The 23,995-nt window shown below is 37.7% G+C and overlaps 1 protein-coding gene and 1 non-coding gene across 2 annotated transcripts; one reads left to right on the top strand and one right to left on the bottom strand.

Moving 5' to 3' along the window:
* Nucleotides 1–3,569: 3,569 nt before the first annotated feature.
* Nucleotides 3,570–4,499, bottom strand: LOC101090130 (olfactory receptor 5H2-like). Its single transcript, XM_006935979.5, has one exon. The coding sequence runs from the start codon at nucleotides 4,497–4,499 to the stop codon at nucleotides 3,570–3,572; it is 930 nt and encodes a 309-aa protein (XP_006936041.2).
* An 8,733-nt stretch (nucleotides 4,500–13,232) lies between these two features.
* On the top strand, nucleotides 13,233–13,304 carry LOC111556446. Its single transcript, XR_002735918.2, has one exon. It is a non-coding gene; the product is annotated as a small nucleolar RNA SNORD57 (small nucleolar RNA).
* The last annotated feature ends 10,691 nt before the right edge of the window (nucleotides 13,305–23,995 follow it).

The raw sequence follows: 23,995 nt of genomic DNA, 5'->3' as shown, positions 1-23,995 counted from the left end.
CCTATTTCCCCTCTCCACACCACATACCTACCATGTTCTCTCCCTCAGATTATACAGATTGTTCTCTTAACCCTCACATTGATTCCCTTCCCTAGGTGTTCAATGATTTGATGTTGGGGCTCCTGGGTGACTCAGTCAGTTGAATGTCTGACTTTGGATTTTGGCTCAGGTCACAGATGCATGGTCATGGGATCGAGCCCTACATTGGGAGCCTGATGAAGATTCTCTCTCTCTCTCTCTCCCTGTGCCCCTCTCCCCTGCTCTTTCTCTTTCTCTCTCAAATAAAAAAAAATCTTACAAAATGATTTAATGTTGGGGTGTCTGGGTGGCTCATTCAGCTGAGTGTTGGACACTTGATTTTGGCTCAGGTCTTGGTCTCACAGATTCAAGGGATTGAGCCCTGCATTGGGCTCTGCCTGACAGCATAGAGCCTGCTTGGGATTCTCTCTCCCCCTTTCTCTCTGCCCCTCCCCTGCTCACATGTGCTCTCTCTCTCTCTCAAAATAAATAAATTTTAAAAAATGATTTGATGTTGATCTACTTATGCTGGAGGGGTGAGACAAGCCTGGGATCCCTCTTATATTCCACCATCTTAACTCCTCCTCCTATAGTTTCTTTTAAAAGAAATCAGCAGCATATCTTGTTCAAACTGTGGGTTGTTTTTTTGTTTTTGTTTGTTTTTTTTTGCACAGGTGTATATTTTACCTCTTTCCCAACATGGCACTGAAATGACAAAAATGAAGTAGGAAAATAGAAATATCTGTAACAGAGAATGGGGTCACATCAATGGTCTAGGTATTTTGGTGAATTTCTGGAAGGCATAGAGTAATTAATATTGTACCAAAGGTCAGACTAGAACAGAAGAATCCATAGACCAGACATGCACAAGAGGAGGCTGCAGAGAAAGTTTGAGCTTTGAGAAGCTCCCAACTTTTTGTCCCATACTCATAAAACCTGAAGCAAGACTTGACAGCATACTACACTTATATACTCAGCTTGATGTGAACCTTCTCACTCAAGGAAAATACTTAGGGAACTGGACTGTTATGATGGCAGTAGATGCTAATTATTGTATTATCAGGCTAGTCATTGGGTCGTGATAGTGAATGAACAAGTAAAGCTCATGACAATTAAAGGAAGCTATCAGTACACTGAGACAATTATACAACAACAAAAAAAATTTAAAACTACAGAAATATACAATAACATGGATTTTCTCAGGGAAAAGCATAAAAATAGCTTGACTGTTATCCACTACTCTCCTTCCTAAGGCTTGGGGATATCCCTCAGGAGTGGATGACCTGGTCTAATCTTATGAGACGGACCCCCAGATTATAGAATAATTATATTTTTTGAATGCTTCTGTATTTTAAAATATCTTTTAAGCTAAACAAATGTTTAAACCAAACATCAAATTAAATAGCTTCTCCCTGATATTTTGTCAAAGTCTATCCCAGGAGCCAATCCTACCTAGCAACAAGAACAAGAATAATTCACTTTAGGTGTGTTATATTTGAGATCGTCATTAAAGAAACAGGAAGGTGAGCTGGCCTGCAGCAGCTGCCCTAGGACTGGTAATCAGCCAGTGATAAGTCAGGACTCATTGCAAGACTGAAAATGAGTGATGCTCTCTTACTGCATTCTGTGTGTTTGTGCTCTCAAATTCAATTCACTTTTACATATAGTCTACAAATACTTATTTAGGACCTTGTGTGTAAGATAGACTAGGATATCTAATTTATAATAATAATTTTATAATAATAATTTTAAAAAGTTTGTAGCCCCCAAATAAATATCATACAAGGCCAAGTATGACCTAAGAAGAATACGCTGCTAAATGATTCAAGTGTGTAAACTAAATGTTTCAAGTGAGTATTACTATTCTCTTCAAGATAATCTGGAAATGCATCATAAAAGCTGTAACATTTGACATAGATCTTGAAGAAAAGGCACCATTTGTCTGTGTCCTTTCTCTGTTGAGAGACTGTATTAGCAAAAGCATGTACTTGAAAGAGTAAAGAGTCGTTAGAAAGCTTTCTGCAACTCATTTTGGGGTATAACACAGGAGAATAGGGAGAATTGTAGAGGGAGAGACTTCAGAGTTAACTAAGGTTTTATTTGTAAGGACCTCAAATAATGCCATGGTGAGTAAACCAGGGTGAGGAACTGAGAGAGAGAGAGAGAGAGAGAGAGAGAGAGAGAGAGAGAGAGAGAGAGAAGGAGTAAATGGATGTAAATATATGGAAAATATATATATAATCTAGACATACACATGAACAGATAAACTTACACATGTGTATATATACAGATCTACATATATACTGTATTTACATATAATCTGTTAATAATGACAACCCATTAAAAGTTATTGAAAAGGGATATGATTTAATCAGAGTTGTTTATGAAGAATAACCTGGTGGCTATGTTCTAAAAGTAATAGTATCAATGGGATGTAAAAGATAAGCAGAGTATTGCAAAACACAGAAGCAGGGTCAGGGCCTTAGTGGTATCAGTAAGAATGTTTATGGAACTCCACTGTTGAGAAAGGAAGAGCAGGAGTGGACTTGAAGATAGGACACTTATTACACTTTCAGTATGGAGTAGAAGGAACATAATATTTAAAAACTCTTAAGACAGAAAACATCCAAAATCTAGTTCATTTTCTTGTCTTTCCCAGCCACCAAGTTGGTGGTCTGACATCATATTATCTTAACGTTATCTGAATTTTGGAAACATGCATTTGAAGCCCACGTGTCAACAACGCATTAAAAAAAAATACATGTTACTGATTTATTTATCTTATAGCTTCATTCTTTAAAAAAAATTCTAGGAAGATTGACCATGTTCTTTTCTTCTCCATGACCATCCCACTTAAATTCTACAGTCTCCTCTCTTAGCTTTATGAATTAGTGAAACTTTTCAGATTACCCTGCAACATACAAACACAGCTTAGAAAGGGGCTATAGAAAGCATCCTAGACAGTGAGAGGCAAATTCCCCCATCCAGTTTCTCATAGGTGCAACCTAGGCTAAGAGCATCTCTTACAACTTGGCTCGACCTTCCCTGTTTTAACTCCCTTCTCATATTTTCCTCATTGCTTCCCTGTTTCTTTCGATCCCTCAGTGATATGAGAGTTGAATCCCCACATGAAGTGAAATTCATCATGCCCCAAATAAAGTGGAATGAAAGATCTTTTGATGGCTAGCAGGATTTGTCTCTGTTCAAACACAAACCTGCCTCCACTCTAGAGTTAAATGTAGATGAGCCTCCAGGCTATATGGCTGTATAAGTATCAAATCATCATAATGAAGACCTATTCAGAAAAACTATATGATTATAGTACTTAATGATTTTATGAAACTATAATAAAGAGTATAGTATACAATACAGAATAAAATATATTTGTTTTATGTTTCAGTTATTCTAGCATGAAATGAACACGTTTAATAAACCATTAAACACTAGGCAATTACAATTGCAAAGTCTTTGCATACTAACCCATACAGAGCCACATCTAATCTGCATAATTTTGTGATGGTTTTAATAAAAAATAGATAATAGTATGAGATCTAAACATTTCTTTTTAACATTTTTCTTAGTGAATCTATGACTTTTTTATTTCTTAGGCTATAGATAATTGGATTTAACAAAGGAATTATGACAGTGTAAAATAGAGAGTCCATCATATCCTGATCATGTGATTGTGCGGATCCTGGGTGCACATACATGAATAGAAGAGGGCCATAGTATAAAGAAACAGATAAGAGATGGGCTCCACAGGTGGAGAAGGCTTTTTTTATGCCTTGCAGAGACTTCTTTTTTAAGATCATGAAAAGAATAAGTGTATAAGAAACCAGAACAATCAGAATGGTAAATACCTGTATTGACCCAGAGAAAATAAAAATCATCAGAATATTAATTGAAGGATCAGTACAGGAAATCTTAAACAATGGCATGATGTCACAGTAAAAATGATATATTATGTTAGAATTACAAAAGGTTAATCTAAATAAAAAACCTATATGAACTACAGAATGAATAAATCCACTTACAAATGATGAAACTAACAGCCAGATGCAAAGTCTATAGGTCATAATTACTGGATAAAGTAATGGTTTGCATATGGCTACATAGCGATCATATGCCATTGTTGCCAAGAGAAAACATTCTGTGGTGGCACCAAATGCAAAGGAAAACAATTGTGTCACACATTCAGAAAGAGTTATCATCTTACTCTTGGCTAGGAAGTTGACCAGCATCTTTGGGGTCACTGTAGATGATATCCAAGCATCCACAAAGGCTAAACTCCCAAGGAGAAAGTACATGGGAATGTGAAGGTGGGGGTCATTGTAGATGAGAGCAGTTAGTCCAAGGTTTCCCACAATAGTGATGATGTATATCACCAAGAACATCAGAAACAGAGGGATTTGCCACTCTGGTTGATATGTGATTCCTGTGAGAACAAATTTTGTCAACATTGTTGCATTCTTAGTATCCATATTGTTACTGGATGACCCCTGAAATGAAATGCCATGAATGTAAAAAGAACATTCACTAAGATTGTACTAAAAGAAAACTGGAAGAAAGTAGTTGAAATAAAACCATACACTAACCAGAATGCATTTAATTTTATTTACTACTATTACTATAATATATGAAAAGTAATTTGGGGAATTGAAGTAATGGAAAATGAAATGATTTCAGTTCAAAAAAATGTACAGGAATTAACAGATTTAGAAACAAGGAGCTCCAGGCTCTGAGCTGTAAGCACAGAGCCCGACATGGGGCTCGAACCCACGAACCATAAGATCATGACCTGAGCTGAAGTCGGATACTCAATTGACTGAGCCAACCAGGGACCCCAAGGAAAAACATTCTAAACATGATTACTAAATTTATGGGGATACCTGAGTTTCTGTGTCTGAAACATGGTTGAGGGTGTAGGGAAAAGAAGTTTGAATTATGATGAAATTAATTGAATTCCATGTGGAAGTCCTTGTCAAACTTTATTCCTCAGACAATAGGGATATTTTTAATTTTTAAATTAAATATTCTGTAATGTAAAAAATATGCTGCAGGGAGGGGAAACTAGAGTCAGGAATACTAATTAGGAAGCTCTTACTGTTGTTATTCAGTGACTCTCAAACCAGATTACACATCAGAATTTTCTGAGGAACTTCTTGTACAAAATACAGATTGCGAGGTATTACTCATTGTATTGACTTGGTGGGTAAAGAATGAAGTCTGATAATCTACATGTAAAAAAATCCCTTCTAGTTGATTCAAGTGTATGTAAAGTTCTTAGTTTATGTGTAATGTAATACTGGCAATGATGAGAAGGACAAAGAGATAAAAATAAATTAGAATGTAGTCCCTAGGACTCAGTGACATACTAGATGTGAAGGAGAGAGTAGACACGTGATGACCAGGTAGATGGTCATTAAACTTGAGTTTGAACAACTCAGTTGGCCTGTTTGTGGAGAAAGAGCCCTCTGAATATCCATACTTAGTAGTATGAGATATTCTACTAAAGCTTAATAGAAACAATTGTTTGGGTGTCATTTGGGTAGCTGAAGGCATACTTACAGATGACCTATCCACTGAAGAGTGGATAAGGTAAAAAGAAGAAGGACATGGAAAGAAACTTGAGAAATATATTAAAGATGTTATAAAGTAGATACACATCACTTTCGGATAGCTAAAAACTGAGGCTCTTTACCACATGAGTCTTGGTATCAGTCAAACACTACCACTATAGAAGTCAAAAGAGCCAGAAACTTAGTTTCCCATCCTCATAATACCTAGCTCAGGACTTGATCTAAGTTTGAATAGTTAGACTCACCCACTGACTTTCTCTAGAAATTCTGCTGGTTTTACTTGGAGTACTTTTTTCTATAAGTTTTTTCAGCAGAATAAAATTGAGCCAAATTCTGGAACCTAGTACAGAAGACATAAATAACCAATAACCAATGCCAAAATTCCAGTTGTTAAGTATATTTTTATATAGAATGGATTCCCTTAAGTGAAATCTAAAATCATTAGATAAGTGAACATTCTCAAATTTAATTTGTATTGTGTACCTTTTAAGGATAAAGTAGGAAGAGCAGTGGAGGGGCATTTTCTATAAATCTCCTGCTATATATATTTTTTTAAATACTCAATGAAATTGTCAGGAGTGGGAGAAAGTTTAGAGGAGTTAATATGTATATGACTTACCTTAAAACTTAAATCACAGAATGTGATCCAAAGAATAGATCATTTAATCAGGATAAACAGAAACATTTTCTTATGTAGTAAACATGACCTGATATTGAAAGTCAGTTGAAATTATTTAACATTCTAGTTCACCAAAATTTTTAAAGTCATTATATTTATATTAGAAAGTCAATAAATTATGTTAAGATAAAAATTCCAGTTTTACAAGTATTTTGCTTATCTAGATTTAGTCACAAAAATAAATATACAGATAGCTAAGAGTTCTACATTTTTTTTGTCTGCCATTTTGGCATCTGGTAAATTAATGTAAAATTATCATATATTGGGGTGCCTGGGTGGCTCAGTCAGTTGGGCGTCCAACTTCAGCTCAGGTCATGATCTCACAGTCTATGGGTTTGAGCCCCGTATGGGGCTCTGTGCTGACAGCTCAGAACCTGGAGTCTGCTTTGGAATCTGTGTCTCCCTCTCTCTCTGCCCCTGCCCCACTTGTGCTCTGTCTCTCTCTGTCTCTCAAAAATAAATAAATGTAAAAAATTTTTTTAAATTATTCAGTATTTTGAATTTTTATATAAAGAATAATGAATGTTATAGAATTCATTTCTCTCTTACCCACATCCTTTAAGAAATGGCAGATGCTTTCTAAAGTAGAAAAAAATATGGTAGCACTGGAATGACAAAACATAGGTAGGAACACTGATTCATTTAAGAGACTTCAATTACCAAGTTCAGGAAAATGTTGTTTATATTAATTTGCCTTGAGTACAAGAGTCAACCAATTGTAGGGCTGTGTGCTTTTGCCAGAAGAGAAAGGAGTGAAGAACTAAAATTCCCTTAATAGCAACCAAGGATTCCCTTTAGGACAAAGTTAAACTATTCTTCTGGGGGCATCGTAGATTTGAATTTGGATGAGAAGTCCAGGTGTCCCATAGGGCATTACTCCGAAATCATAAACATCAAGTCATTGTATACAGTTCTAATTTTAACAGTTGAAATTACACTTTATGCTACTGTTTTCCACCACAGATGACACTTATGACAGGTTTATGCAAACTTCAATTTCTCTATAAATTTAGATGTTAAGAGTGCTTTGATTAGTATAGTCTTCTTACATGATTTTAATAAGGCTAAAGTTCTGGATTCCCTTCAAGAGCTAACTCCAAACAAAATTGTCCTCATGCAAAATACAGCTGAGATTCCAGACCTACATATAACTTCCCACTTTAATGTGAAAATACATGAGAAATTTTACTAGGGAAAGGTCAAAGAGCAAAAGGAGAATGAAACAAAGGACCACAGTGGGATGTGGCATATATCAGTACTTTTCAGACTGTAATACAGTTGAATCTGTGTGTGTGTGTGTGTGTGTGTGTGTGTGTGTGTGTGTGTGTGTGTGTTCTGAAAATGCAGATTTTGCCTCAATAGGTCAGGAGTGAGGCCAAGAGTCTTCATGTCTGAAAATGTGATGCCTCTGGACATGGCTTTCCATCGTTGGAGGGTCTAGATGATCTCAGATCTAGAAAATTGAAGAAACAAAAAAAAAATAGATTTGCAGTGCTGAGTAAAATGGTTCTACCAAAGCCTTATCTGTGGACTTACAGAATTCCTTATCGACTGTCGTGGTATTCCATGCCCATTGCTTCTAATTAAGCAACTGACTTCATAGCAAATACAGTGTGGCAATGTCCCCCTGATAATAAATTACCTCATCTTACTATTTTCCCCACCATCCTGATACAGGTAGCTTGCTAGAATGATGGAATCATCTTTTGAAAGTCAGTGACTGCACCACCTAGGAGGCATTACATGCATAGTTCAGCAAGACTCTCCAGAGCCTGTATATTTTCTGAATCAATGTCAAATACATAGTACAGTCCCATAGCTAAAATTCATGAGTCCAGGAATCGCATAGTGGAAATTGGAATGGTAGCACTCGCTATTACCACTAACAACACACTAGCATAATTTTTGCAAGTCTTCTTATGCCTTTATGCTCTGCTAATATAAAGGTCTTAGAGCCAGAGGAAGGAATGCTTCCACTAACACAGACAACAATGATTCTGTTCAGTAAGAAGTTAAGACTGGCACTGGGCCACTTTGTGTTCCCCCTTCTTCTGAATCATCATGTAAAGAAGGGAGTTACTCTGCTGGCTGGTGAGACCACTGAGAAATTGGACTACTTTTTCACAGTGAAGATGAGGACAAGTAGGTTGTTCTTTAGTAGTGCCATTCCCTGTAATTAAGGCCAATGGAAAACTTCAACAAACCAATCCAGGTGGCATTTCTAATAGCCAGACACTTAAGGAATAAAGATAAATAAGTTTAATCAATGAGTTGTTTGCTATAGAATAAGGGATTGTGGAATGGATAGTGGAAGAGATAATTGTGAACACCAGCTATGACTACATGACTAGTTACAGAAATGAGAAGTGTAATTGCCGTAAATATTTACTTCTCAGAATATATTTGTGTATGTGTGTCTGTGCATGTTTACATACCAACATCTGTGTCTGTTTATATCTCTGTACATGTATATATAACAAACATTTTTGCTTTCTTTTCACTCATATTCTCTTATCCTGTAAAATAAAATGTATTGAATTTATATCATGGTAATTAATTATTGTTAATTTGACACCATAGTGTTTAAGTTACCAGATATCAAAGAAAAGAGTAATCATCACTCAAGGATTTTAACTCATTTTCTAGAGAAGGGGTTAGTGCATTTTCAGTTTTACGCAGCATAGTTACATTATGTTAGGTGGAATTATGACTTTGCTATTGTCCTTACTTGGAGTTTAAGTATGGTTTAAGAAATTGTGTGTGGGTGCCAGGTTGACAGTGGGTGGACTTGTGACACAGTTTGTTGTATGTGCCAACATGACCAGTCCACAAGATGTCTAGATAACTGATTAAATATTATTTCTAGTTGTATGCATGAGGGTGTGTCCAGAAGAGATTGGTATCACATCAGTGGACTGAGTAAAGTTGATGGCACTCCCTGATGCTGGTGGGCATCATGTAATCCATTGTGGGGCTGAATGGAACAAAAAGGCAGAGGAAAGTTGAATTCACTCTGCCCAACTGGGTGATCTGTGATATTTACCTCTGTTCTCAGTACTTCAGACTTGATGTAATCTATATTATCCATAGGTTCTCCTATTCTCACATTTTAGAACTAGAGCATTGTCTTTCCTGGCTCTCAGCCTTGCAGACAGAAAATCATGGGACTTCTCAGGTTTCATATTCATGTGATCCACTATCTTATAATAAAGTCTTCAGATATAGATAAGATATACGTACCTTATTGGTTCTGTACTCTGGACAACCCTGAGTAATACCAATAATAACTATACATTTCATGAACTTTTTTCTTTATTTTGCAAAATAGAGGTAAATGTGATGCAACTGTTAACCGTTGTCCTCAAATAAGTCTGACTTAGAAGGTACCTTCTCGGAAGAGATATTGCATTATTTCATCATGACTATTATTTTGTATATAAAATGTCATTGAGAAGGATTGTTCAAAACTTAACCAGCTTGACAATTACATTCTCTATTAAACCGGTATCTCTGGAATTAACCTCATTGACATGAGGCAATGGGCTTTTAATTGCCTGTCATCACTGTCAATTATGTTTTCAAGAAAAAGTTATAAAGTTATCCACAATACTTCATCTTTTGGAACAAATGCCACATTGAAACCTGTATCCAGCTGCCTAAATATGGGAGGAAGGTACAAAACTGAGAATGGAAATCTGTACATGTTTGCATAGTGCCGTTTAAGTAAGGAACAGAGGATGTGTCTCTATTTTCCAGCTCCAACATCTTTATTTTTAAAAATTTACTTCACTTAATTATTTGAAAGAATACTTATCTAGTGTGGTCCAACTCACAGCATAAACTTCCTGAAGAAGAAACTCTATTAATGGGACCCATCAAACTTTGTTCCCATAAGCCCTCAACTTATTCTGAAGCCACTAAAGACTGCAAACACTATTTTGACAGAGAAACAACAATAAAAAGAAAGTCTAGACTAGAGAGTTGTTCACACATACATATTTCTTACCAAGATTCTACCCTAACTAGTCCACAACTCAGATTGAGAAATACTGTTCTAGATTTGATTGGTGTTTGTTTTTACCTACGTAAACATTGATTCTTTGAGCACAGTCTAGGATAATATTGTCAGTGACTTTATTAGCTAGGTATTATAAAATGATGAGAAAAAATTTATAAACATGTACAAGAGTGAGAATCTATGAATTCTTTAAATTAATATGTTCCTAATAAAGGGTATTTATATTATATTATTATATTATATTATATTATATTATATTATATTATATTATATTATATTATATTATATTAATTATTATATTATTATTATTTTTTTATTATTTTCAAAGTGTAGTTTAATCCATATTCAGGAGTGGTCCAGACAACTGGATTAACTTAGCATTGTGCTATCATCTTTTACCTATAAATATTCATTAAATAATACATAATGTAACTTCATAGTTTACTTTTTAAAACTTTGCAGAACATCTTGTCTAAAATGTGAGCTTTGCAGAGATGTGTATTTTAGGTCTTTCCCAACATGACACCGAAATGAGAAAAATGATGTACAAAAATAAAAAAAAAATGTGTAACAGAAATGAGAATGGGAACACATAATGGTTTCAGAATGGGAACAGGAGATTTTAGGGAATTTCTGGAGGGGATAAAGTAGTTGGAAGTTTAATGAAAGACACATCAGAGCAGGGGACTGTGTAGATGAAACATGTATGAGAGAAGGCTGCACAGGAAGTCTGAGTTTCTAAGACCCCCAAAGCTTGTCTGCACATACCCAACCTAAAGTAGGACCAGACAGTGTATATTCCGCACTCATATACTCACGGATTGATGCCAACGTTTTCATTCAAAGAAAAGCTCAGGAATGGAAACAAATCCTTATGATTACAGAAGAAACACACACCAGTTGTTGATATTACCAATATACCAGTCTTTGAATTGTAACATTGTATGAGTGAGCAAAAACTTATATATAATTTATAGAAATATCAGAATGATGAGAATATTATAAAGCAGCAAAAAATAACAGAGGAGTTATTTGACAGAGGATAAGGTGGATCCTAAGCTTGTCTCCTCCCTTGAATACAGCTAGATAGTTATCAAATCATTCTGAACACCCAAGAAATCAATTGTAGATCTGAGAGAACAAAAATTGTAAGTCTAGAATTAGAAAAGTGACCACTTTTGGAAGTTCAGAGAGTTGACTTGAGGGAGATAGGACTATGGATACAGCCGCGGGGAGGGAGGCTGCTTACTGAGGGCTACTGCAAAGTAGTATAAACAGCAGAGTACAAAATCTGAATTTTTAGAAGGGGGATGTGCCTGGCTTAAACATGCTTAGGTGGCCAAGTAGGGTGGAGTCCCAGGACTGACAGCATGGTCTGAGGATCCCCTGGGTCACAAGAAGAATGGATGGTGCCAACATGCTACACTGTTCCCAGGCATAGGAGCAGGGACTCCTACTGAGGAAGCAAGCTGGGGTGCTGGCATTCTTCTCTGTTGCACTGTAAACTTCCAACTGCTGTGGGGTTGTGTGACCAATTACTTTGCACAGGCTGGAAAATGGTAGAAGTGTGGTGAGACTCTACTCAAGAGGAATAGCACAGGTCTGCACTTCAGGAGTCCCTTAAATTTGGAGTTTTGAAGCTCAGTCAAGTGCATGAGAAAAAAAGCTCAGACACAGGCAGAGTGAACACAGGGTTCTGATGAAAACCAAGGACACAAGAGGGATGATTGATTGCTCTTCTTTGAGGTTCCTAGAAGAGTGGGGCGTGTACACTTTAAGCTCTCAAAGTCTTGGAGGTTGCAATCTCTGATGATCTCATGAGAGAAGGAGGCTCCAAAAACTCTAAAGATAGAGAAAGTCATCCCCAGTTTTTCAGCGATCTGGTGTAGTTTGTATCGTGTGGAAACTATAATTTCTCAGAAAGATTAAAGGAACCAACCTGGCATGTCAGCTGGACAAGGAATTCAAGTGCTTTCTCTTCATCTTAACACTGCTTTTCTTTCTGTTGGCTTTGCTCTGGGGCAGGCTTTCCTCACATGTTATCCCTAGGTGCTGGGAGCCTTGTGAAATGGGGAAATCACTCCTTCGTCACAAGGCTGTGGGGAAGACAATTAAATGAGATAATGTGTGGCAAGTGTTAATTCTTTCTGTTCAGATAAGGTGTGTCATTTCTGTCTCCTGCTGGGACCCTGATTGGTACAGTGAAGTAAATATTGTTGGGTCACGCCGCACCTCGGTCCTCGGACAATTCTGGGACCCGTGCGAGGTTTCCCAGACGGAGAACGGATTCTGCTGAGAGGAGATTGAAGCTGAGACAGCAGACAAGGGTATGGACCATGTCTTTTTCCTCTGGCTGCTTTGGAGATTTAATCTTTTTCAGTGGATTTGAGCAATTTAATGATGATGTCTCTGCAGATTTCTCGCCGTGCCTGCACGAAGTGCACGTGTATGACGGTCTTTGAGCCCCGTACTCTGGCCCGTGCTTTGTGTCTGAATTAAAGACTTTTAGGAGACAAAAATCAACAGGAAGATAGAATTCCTTTGTTCACATGAGAAAACAGAGAACCCGACACGAGCGAAGGCATGAAGACTGGAAAGTGGAGGGTGCTCATAGGAGGACAGCATATTAGGGCCAGGACACTCTCTCCCTGGGGCTGGCCCTGGGAAACCCACTTCAGAGCACGAGAGAGAGAAACAAACCAGGTGTTTCAGAAATTGTTTTATGTGTTTGTTAATAAAAGAATTTATTAATTCTTTATTAATAAGGAGGAAAAACCCTTTCCTGATTTCTGGCATCATAGGTTCATTTTGCCTGCTTTGGGACTCTATGTCCCATGTGGAATCACATGGCAGATAATCCTGTGTGTCCGGCTTCTTCCATGCAACATCAGGTGAGCAATCTATGCCGCCCATTTGGGGGAGGACCAAAGCTGGCTGTTGGGGGTGATGAACTGGCTTAGCCTGACTTTGTAGAGTAGAGGCAAAAAAACTGATTTAATGAGCCTGATCCAGTGATACAACACCTGGGCCAAACAGCCATCGACTAGAACATCGTGTTTCACCATGAGCTGTTTACCTGGTGAGTTCACAAATTAGAGGACGAAATAAAAGGATCTGAAAAACAACCTTACTGCAGCCAAAGGAAGAAGCGCTGTGGGTGTTCTGATCACCCAAGTGAACTATCTCTCCTTCCCTGTACCCTGGCGAGATGGGAGGGACCAGATCTGGGTGAAGGTCTGGATGGGGGGAGAGAGAGATGGAGGGAGGGAGGGAGAGATGCTGGAGCCAGGAACACCGGTGTCATAAGGGAGTCAGGGTGGAAGGAGCAGTGGACGATTCTCTCAATAGATGCTGAAAAAGCATTTGGCAAAATACAGCATCAATCCTTAATAAAAGCCCTCAACAAAGTAGGTTTAGAGGGAACATACCTCAGCATCACAAAGGTCATTTAAGAAAGATCCACAGCTAATATCATCCTCAATGGGGAAAAACTGAGAACCTTTCCCATACGGTCAGGAAAAAGGCAAGGATGTCCACTCTCACCATTACTATTTAACATAGTATTGGAAGTTCTAGCCTCAGCTATCAGAGAACAAAAAGAAAGAAAAAACATCCAAATCAGCAAGGAAGAATTCAGACTTTCACTGTTTGCAAATGACATGATATTCTATGTAAAAAATTCAGAAGACTCCAAGAAACAATTTCTAGAACTATTACATGAATTCATCAAAGTCACAGAATGTAAAATAAACATGCAGAAATCTGTTGTATTTCTATACACCAGTAGTGAAGCGGCAGAAAAAGAATCAAAGAATCAGTCCCATTTGGCGATTGTACCAAAAATAGTAAAACCCCTAGGAATAAAACTAAAGCGATAAAAGATATATACTCTGAAAACTATAGAAAACTTATGAAAGGAATTGAAGAGGACACAAGAAGTCGAAAAACATTCCATACTCATGGATTGGAAGAACAAATATTGTTAATATGTCTATACTACCCAAAGCATCTACACATGTAATGCATTCCTTATCAAAATACCACCAGCATTTTTCACAGAACTAGAAAAAACAATCCAAAAATTTGTATGAAACCACAAAAGACCCCACATAGCCAAAGCAATTCTGAAAAAGAACAACAGAAATGGAGGCATCATGATTCCAGATTTCAAGCTATATTACAAAGCTATTGTCATCATGACAATATGGCACTGACACAGAAACAGATAGATAGATCAATAGAACAGAAAACAAAACCTAGAAATGGACCCACTACTATATAGTGAACTAATCTTTGACAAAACAGGAAAGAATAGCCAATGGACAAAAGACAGTCTCTTAAACAAATGCTGTTGGGAAAACTGGACAGCAACATGCAGAAGTATGAAACTGGACCATTTTCTTACACCATACACAAAAATAAATTCCAAATGGATGAAAGACCTAACTGTGAAACAGGAAACCACCAAATCCTAGAGGAGGACATAGGCAGCAACCCCTTTGGCTTTGTCTATAGCAACTTACTAGACTCATTGCTGAAGGCAAGGGAAACAAAAGCATAAATGAACTATTGGGACTAAGATAAAAACCTTTAGCAGAGCAAAAGAAACAATTAACAAAACTAAAAGACAGGGTATGGAATGGGAAAAGATATTTGCAAATAACTTATCTGATAAAGTGTTAGTATCCAAAATCTGTAAAGAACTTATCAAACTCAACACCCCAAAAACAAATGACCAAATTAAAAAATGGGTGGAAGACATGAATAGTCATTTTTTCCCTGAAGACATCCAGATGGCTAAGAGACACATGAAAAGATTCTGAACATCACTTATCATTAGGGAAATACAAACCAAAACCATAATGAGATACCACCTCACATCTGTCAGAATGGTTAAAATTAACAATGCAAAAAACAACAGGTGTTGGTAAGGATGCAGAGAAAGGGGGACTCTCTTGCACTGTTGATGGGAATGCAATGTGGTGCAGCCAGTCTGGAGAACAGAATGGAGACTCCTCAAAAAATTAAAAATAGAAGTATCCGATGACTCAGGAATTGTACTAGTAGGTATTTACCCAAAGGATACAAAAATACAGGTTCAAAAGGGTACATGCACCATGATGTGCAGCATTATCAACAATAACCAAACTATGGAGAGTCCAAATGTCCATTAACTGATGAATGGATAAAGAAGTATATATATATATATATATATATACACACACACACACACACACACACACACACAATGGAATATTACTTGGCCATCAAGTAGAATGAAATCTTGCCATTTGCAATGATGTGTATGAGCTAGAATGTATTATGCTAAAGGAAGTAAGCCAATGACAGAAAGACAAATACCATATGACTTCACTCATATGTGGATTTTAATGAACAAAACAGATGAACACATGGAAAGGGTGTAAAGAGAAGAGAGGTAAACAAACAACAAGAGACTTAATGATAGAGAACAAACTGAGGGTTTATGGAGGATGGTGGGGGGGTGAATGGGCTAGATGGGTGATGGGTATTAAAGAGGACACTTTTTGTGATGAGCAGTGGGCGTTGCATGTAAGTGATGAATCACTGAATTCTCCTGAAACCAATATTGCACTCTATGTTAACTAAAATTTAAATAAAAAGTAAAAAAAAAAATAACAAACTACAGACCTAGGCAATAACATGGATTTTCAGAGAAAATCAGTATCTAGACTCTAATGTATTCAGTCCCTTTCCTGACCCTTGAGGGTATCCCTAAGGGAGGAAAAAATAGAGGACAGATGACTTGGTCTAATCTTGTGACCTGCACCTCCAGAAATACATAGTAATATTTGTTTTAAATACTTATGTGTTTTGTATCTTTAAACAAACATCTAATTAAAGGGCTTTTTTTCTGGTATTGTGCCATATAAGAATAATTTGCTTTAGGTGTATGATACTTGTGATTGTCTTGAAAGAAACAGGAAGGTGAACTGGCCAGCAGCAGACACCCCAGACCCAGTAATCTCTTGGGGCTCATTACAGGATTGAAAATGAGTGATGCACTCTCACTTCATTTGAAGTGTTTGTGCTGACGGATTCATTTCAAATGTATATATATTTCCTAAGTACTTATTTAGGACCTCATGTGTGTAAGCCACTGTGCTAACACTGCAAAAGATTGGAAGAGTACTAGGACTATTGAATTATGATCAAAAAAAATTTATGGGTCAAAAATAAGTACTAATGAAGGCCATTTGTGACCCCCAAAATAAATAAAATACAGTGTTTCAAACGAGTGAGCATTTCTACACTTTTCAAGGTAATTAGGAAATGCATCATAAAAATCTTTGAAGAAAGGGCACCATTTCAATTGTAATGAAGATGGGTGCACTTGGGGAAGCATTCTTTGTGGAGAGACCATATAAACAAAACTGTGTACCTGAGGAGGTGTTCACAGGCTTTCAGTAACTCATTTTGGTGATAACACTGAGTCGATAAGAATTGTGGAGGAAGAGAATGCAGAGATAAATCAAGATTTTCTTGGATGGACCTTAAATAATGCCATGGTGAGATACTGCAGGGATATATATACACACACACACATACACACACATACACATACACACACATTTAAGATGTTTATTTTTATTCCCACCTGAGGTCATTAATGTTAGGTCATATATAACTGCTAAAATTTTTGAATGCTGATCAACACATAGCAAATATGTAATCTGAACAAGAAAGATAAATAGATTTACATGTGTTTACATATCATGTAATATGTACATATAAAGAAGAAATAAACATGGATACGTGTATAGAGAGTTCGCTTCTTTTGAAATTCATAGTCTGTATTTATTTATTTAATGTTTATTTTTTAATATGAAATTTATTATCAAATTGGTTTCCATACAACACCCAATGCTTATCCCAACAAGTGCCCTCCTCAATACCCATCACCCACCCTCCCCTCCCTCCCACCCCCCATCAACCCTCAGTTTGTTCTCAGTTTTTAAGTTCTTATGTTTTGGCTCCCTCCCTCTCTAACCTTGTTTTTTTTTTCCTTCCCCTCCCCCATGGTCTTCTGTTAAGTTTCTCAGGATCCACATAAGAGTGAAACCATATGGTATCTGTCTTTCTCTGTATGACTTATTTCACTTAGCATCACACTCTCCAGTTCCATCCACGTTACTACAAAAGACCATATTTCATTCTTTCTCATTGCCACGTAGTATTCCATTGTGTATATAAACCACAATTTCTTTATTCATTCATCAGTTGATGGACATTCAGGCTCTTTCCATAATTTGGCTATTGTTGAAAGTGCTGCTATAAACATTGGGGTACAAGTGCCCTTATGCATCAGCATTCCTGTATCCCTTGGGTAAATTCCTAGCAGTGCTATTGCTGGGTCATAGGATAGGTCTATTTTTAATTTTTTGAGGAACCTCCACACTGTTTTCCAGAGTGGCTGCACCAGTTTGGATTCCCACCAACAGTGCAAGAGGGTTCCCATTTCTCCACATCCTCTCCAGCATCTATAGTCTCCTGATTTGTTCATTTTGGCTACTCTGACTGGCGTGAGGTGGTATCTGAGTGTGGTTTTGATTTGTATTTCCCTGATGAGGAGCGATGTTGAGCATCTTTTCATGTGCCTGTTGGCCATCTGGATGTCTTCTTTAGAGAAGTGTCTATTCATGTTTTCTGTCCATTTCTTCGCTGGATTATTTGCTTTTCAGGTGTAGAGTTTGGTGAAATCTTTATAGATTTTGAATACTAGCCCTTTGTCCGATATGTCATTTGCAAATATCTTTTCCCATTCCATTGGTTGCCTTTTAGTTTTGTTGGTTGTTTCCTTTGCTGTGCAGAAGCTTTTTATCTTCATAAGGTCCCAGTAGTTCATTTTTGCTTTTAATTCCCTTGCCTTTGGGGATGTGTCAAGTAGGAGATTGCTACGGCTGAGGTCAGAGAGGTCTTTTCCTGCTTTCTCCTCTAGGGTTTTGATGGTTTCCTGTCTCACATTCAGGTCCTTTATCCATTTTGAGTTTATTTTTGTGAATGGTGTAAGAAAGTGGTCTAGTTTCAATCTTCTGCATGTTGCTGTCCAGTTCTCCCAGCACCATTTGTTAAAGAGACTGTCTTTTTTCCATTGGATACTCTTTCCTGCTTTGTTAAAGATTAGTTAGCCATACTTTTGTGGGTCCAATTCTGGAGTCTCAGTTCTATTCCATTGGTCTATGTGTCTGTTTTGTGCCAATACCATGCTGTCTTGATGATGACAGCTTTGTAGTAGAGGCTAAAGTCTGGGATTATGATGCCTCCCACTTTGGTCTTCTTCTTCTTCAATATTACTTTGGCTATTAGGGATCTTTTGTGGTTCCATACAAATTTTAGGATTGCTTATTCTAGCTTCAAGAAGAATGCTGGTGCAATTTTGATTGGGATTGCATTGAATGTGCAGATAGCTTTGGGTAGTATTAACATTTTAACAATATTCTTCCAATCAATGAGCATGGAATGTTTTTCCATTTCCTTATATCTTCTTCAGTTTTCTTCATAAGCTTTCTATAGTTTTCAGCATACAGATCTTTTACATCTTTGGTTAGATTTATTCCTAGGTATTTTATGCTTCTTGGTGCAATTGTGAATGGGATCAGTTTCTTGTCTTTTTGTTGCTTCATTATTACTGTACAAGAATGCAACTGATTTCTGTACATTGATTTTGTATCCCACGACTTTGCTGAATTCTTGTATCAGTTCTAGTAGAATTCTAGTAGAATTCATGTATCAGTTCTACACTCTTTGGTGGAGTCTGTCAGGTTTTCCTTGTATAATATCATGTCATCTGTAAAAAGTGAAAGCTTGACTTAATCTTTGCCAATTTTGATGCCTTTGATTTCCTTTTGTTGTCTGATTGCTGATGCTAGAACTTTGAAGACTATGTTAAACAATAGCGGTGAGAGTGGACATCCCTGTCGTATTCCTGATCTCAGGGAGAAAGCTCTCAGTTTTTCCCCATTGAGGATGATATTAGCTGTGGGCTTTTCATAAATGGCTTTTGTGATGTTTAAGTATGTTCCTTCTTTCGCGACTTCCTTGAGAGTTTTTATTAAGGAAGGATGTTGAATTTTGTCAAATGCTTTTTCTTCATCAATTGACAGGATTATATGGTTCTTTTGTTTTATTTTATTAATGTGATGTATCACATTGATTTGTGAATGTAGAACCAACCCTGCATCCCAGGAATGAATCCCACTGGATCATGGTGAATAATTCCTTTTATATGCTGTTGAATTCACTTTGCTAGTATCTTACTGAGAATTTTTGCATCCATATTCATCAGGGATATTGGCCTGTAGTGTGTTCTCTCTCTCTCTCTCTCTCTCTCTCTCTCTCTCTCTCTCTCTCTCTCTCTTTTGCTGGGTCTCTGTCTGGTTTAGGAATCAAAGTAGTGCTGGCTTCATAGAATGAGTCTGGAAGTTTTCCTTCCCTTTCTATTTTTTGGAACAGCTTGAGAAGGCTAGGTATTGTCTCTGCTGTAAATGTCTGGTAGAATTCCCCAGGGAAGCCATCTGGTCCTGGACTCTTACTTGTTGGGAGATTTTTGATAACTGATTCAATTTCTTCACTGGTTATGGGTCTGTTCAAGTTTTCTATTTCTTTCTGTTTGAGTTTTGGAAGTGTGTGGGTGCTTAGGAATTTGTCCATTTCTTCAGGTTGTCCAATTTGTTGGCATATAATTTTTTATAGTATTTCCTGATAATTGTTTGTATTTCTGAGGGATTGGTTGTAATAATTTCATTTTCACTCATGATTTTATCTATTTGGGTCATCTCCCTTTTCTTTTTGAGAAGCCTGGCTAGAGGTTTATCAATTTTGTTTTTTTTTTTTTTTTAAAAACCATCTCTTGGTTTCATTGATCTGCTCTACAGTTTTTTTAGGTTCTATATTGTTTATTTCTGCTGTGATCTTTATTATTTCTCTTTTTCTGCTGGGTTTGGGGTGTCTTTGCTGTTATGCTTCTAGTTCCTTTAGGTGTGCTGTTAGATTTTGTATTTGGGATTTTTCTTGTTTCTTGAGATAAGCCTAGATTGCAATGAATTTTCCTCTCAGGACTGCCTTTGCTGCATCCCAAAGCATTTGGATTGTATTTTCATTTTCATTTGTTTCCATATATTTTTTTAATTTCTTCTCTAATTGCCTGGTTGACCCATTCATTCTTTAGTAGTGTGTTCTTTAACCTCCATGCTTTTGTGGGTTTTCCAGACTTTTTTCTGTGGTTGATTTCAAGTTTCCTAGCATTGTGGTCTGAAAGTGTGCATGGTATGATTTCAATTCTTGTATACTTATGAAGGGCTGTTTTGTGACCCAGTATGTGATCTATCTTGGAGAATGTTCCACGTGCACTTGAGAAGAAAGTATATTCTGTGGCTTTGGGATGTGGAGTTCTAAATATATCTGTCAAGTCCATCTGACACAATGTATCATTCAGGGCCCTTGTTTCTTTATTGATACTGTGTCTAGATGATCTGTGCATTTCTGTAAGTGGAATATTAAAGTCCCCTGCAATGACCACATTCTTATCAATAAGGTTGCTTATGTTTGTGATTAATTGTTTTATGTATTTGGGGGCTTCCGTATTCAGTGCATAGACATTTATAATTGTTAGGTCTTCCTGATGGATTGACCCTGTAATTATTATATAATGCCCATCCTCATCTCTTGTTACAGCCTTTAATTTAAAGTCTAGTTTGTCTTATATAAGTATGGCTACTCCAACTTTCTTTTGACTTCCAGTAGCATGATAGATAGTTCTCCATCCCCTGACTTTCAATCTGAACGTGTCCTCAGGTCTAAAATGATTCTCTTACAGACAGCAAATAGATGGGTCTTGTTTTTTTATCTCTCTGATACCCTATGTCTTTTGGTTGGAGCATTTAGTCCATTTATATTCAGTGTTATTATTGAAAGATATGGGTTTAGACAGCAAATAGGTGGGTCCTGTTTTTTTATCATTCTGATACCCTATGTCTTTTGGTTGGAGCATTTAGTCCATTTATATTCAGTGTTATTATTGAAAGATATGAGTTTAGATTCATTGTGATGTCTGTAGGTTTCATGCTTGTAGTGATGTCTCTGATAATGTCCTTGCAACATTTCACTCAGAGAATCCCCCTTAGGATCTCTTGTAGGGCTGGTTTAGTGGTGATGAATTCCTTCAGTTTTTGTTTGTTTGGGAAAACCTTTATCTCTCCTTCTATTCTGAATGACAGACTTGCTGGATAAAGGATTCTTCGCTGCATATTTTTTCTGTTCATCACATTGAAGATTTCCTGCCATTCCTTTCTGGCCTGCCAAGTTTCAGTAGATAGGTCTGCCACTAGTCTTATGGGTCTCCCTTTGTAAGTTAGAACCTGTTTATCCCTAGATGCTTTCAGAATTTTCTCTTTATCCTTGTATTTTGCTCATTTCACTATGATATGTCGTGCAGAAGATCGATTCAAGTTATGTCTGAAGGGAGTTCTCTGTGCCCCTTGGATTTCAATGCCTTTTTCCTTCCCCAGATCAGGGAAGTTCTCAGCTATGATTTGTTCAAGGACACCTTCAGCCACTTTCTCTCTCTCTTCCTCTTCTTCTGGAATTCCTACGATACGGATATTGTTCTGTTTGATTGCATCACTTAGTTGTCTAATTTTCCACTCATACTCCTGGATTTTTTTATCTCTCTTTTTCTCAGCTTCCTCTTTTTCCATAACTTTATCTTCTACTTCACCTCTTCTCTCTTCTGCCTCTTCAATCTGTGCTATGGCCACCTCCATTTTATTTTGCACCTCATTTATAGCATTTTTTAGCTCCTCATGACTGTTTCTTAGTCTCTTGATCTCTGTAGGAATAGATTCTCTGCTGTCCTCTATGATTTTTTCAAGCCCATGGATTACTTTTATGACTATTATTCTAAATTCTTGTTCCGTTATATTGCTTAAATCATTTTTGATCAATTCGTTAGCTGTTGCTACTTCCGGGAGTTTTTTTTGAGGAGAGTTCTTCCATTTCGTCATTTTGGGTAATCCCTTCAGTGGCTCCAAACTGCAGGGCACTTCCCCTGTGCTGTCCAGAGTAACTTGTGTTGGTGGGTGGGGCTGCAGTCAGACCCAATGTCTGTCCCCAGCCCACTGCTGGGGCCACAGTCAGACTGGTGTGTACCTTATCTTCCCCTCTTCCAGGGGCAGGACTCACTCTGGAGTGGTGTGGCCCCTGTCTGGACTACTTGCACACTGCCAGGCTTGTGGTGCTGCTTCGATGGGCTCTTGCCAAAGGTGTATTAGCCGGGGTGGATCCTCAAGTTGCACAGGGGCAGGAGGGGCAGGCTTAGCTCGCTTTGCAGTTGGTGGTCCCCTGGGGGAGGGGCCCTGCAGCACCAGGAGGGAGGCAGGCCCATCAGAGGGATGGATCCACAGAAGCACAACACTGGGCCTTTTGCAGTGCAAGCAAGTTTGGTGATGGAGAACTGGTTCCCTTTTGAATTTTGGCTGGGGGAGAATAGTACTTTCCAGGCCCTTTGTTTCCCTGCTGAGCTGGGCTCTGTCTTCTGGGGCTCAGCAACTCTCCCTCCCGGTGTCCTCTCACCCTCCCCTCTCTCTGAGAGCAGAGCTGTTGACTTTTAATATTCCAGATATTAAGTCCTGCTGGCTGTCAGAACTCACACAGTCTGGCCCCTCTGCTTTTGCAAGCCAGATTCGGGGGCTCTGCCTTGCCAAGCAGGCTGCCCCTCCACCACCCTGGTTCCCTCCCACCAGTCCATGTAGTGTGCACCTCCTCTCCACCCTTCCTACCCTCTTCCATGGGCTTCTTGTCTATGCTTGGCTCTGGAGAGTCTGTTCTACTAGTCTTCTGGCAGTTTTCTGGGTTATTTAGGCAGACGTGGGTGGAATCTAAGTGATCAGCAGAACAAGGTGGCCCAACTCCTCTTACGCTGCCATCTTCCCCTTTGTCCATCTGTGTATAGAAAGTTCTAGTCATGCCCGCCATATATACACATAATCTGGTAGCAGTGGCAATCCATTAGAAGTTATTGAAGAAGGATATTATTTAATCAGACTTCTGTGTATAAAGAATACTCTGACAGCAATGTTTTGGAAGTAAGAGAATATCAACAGGATGTAAGAAAAGAAACAAGACTGTAACAAATGACAGATATCAGTAGTTTTAGCGTGAGAACCTCAGTGGTATCAGTGGACTGTGTACAGAATCACTGGTGAGGGAGGAAGGGCATGGGTGTCCTGAAATTGGATGACTCATACGTTTTGGGCTTTGTTCACTCATATGCAACTGTGACTCTACTGTGGAGTAAATGTGATGTGAGTCTTCAGGCTGCATGACTGTAATGGCTGTCAAAGACATGATATTCAAATTCCTTTCAGAGGTGTTAAACTGTTACAGGGCTTAATGAATTTATGAAGCCACATTGAAAATATAAAAACGTGTAAAATAATTTGTTTTCCTCTTTAGTTTAGTATGACATGAACACTTGGTTAGAATTCTATTTTTGAATAATAGACATACATATTTAAGAAAGCAAATTGTATGCCTACCTTAGTCATTAAAATGCTAATGCAATTATACTTACAAAAGACTTTGATAGCTAATCAACACTTAATAACATCTAATCTGTAATTTTGTGTCATTTTAATGAAAGGAGAGTAGATATTATTATGACTT

This window comes from Felis catus, chromosome C2 (assembly GCF_018350175.1).
Source record: "Felis catus isolate Fca126 chromosome C2, F.catus_Fca126_mat1.0, whole genome shotgun sequence".
Lineage (NCBI taxonomy): Eukaryota > Metazoa > Chordata > Mammalia > Carnivora > Felidae > Felis > Felis catus.
This window is presented reverse-complemented; position numbering and strand designations above follow the sequence as displayed.

Coding starts and splice junctions, on each gene's coding strand:
- LOC101090130 (XM_006935979.5), bottom strand. CDS start 4,499: ATGGATACTAAGAATGCAACAATGTTGACAAAATTTGTTCTCACAGGA.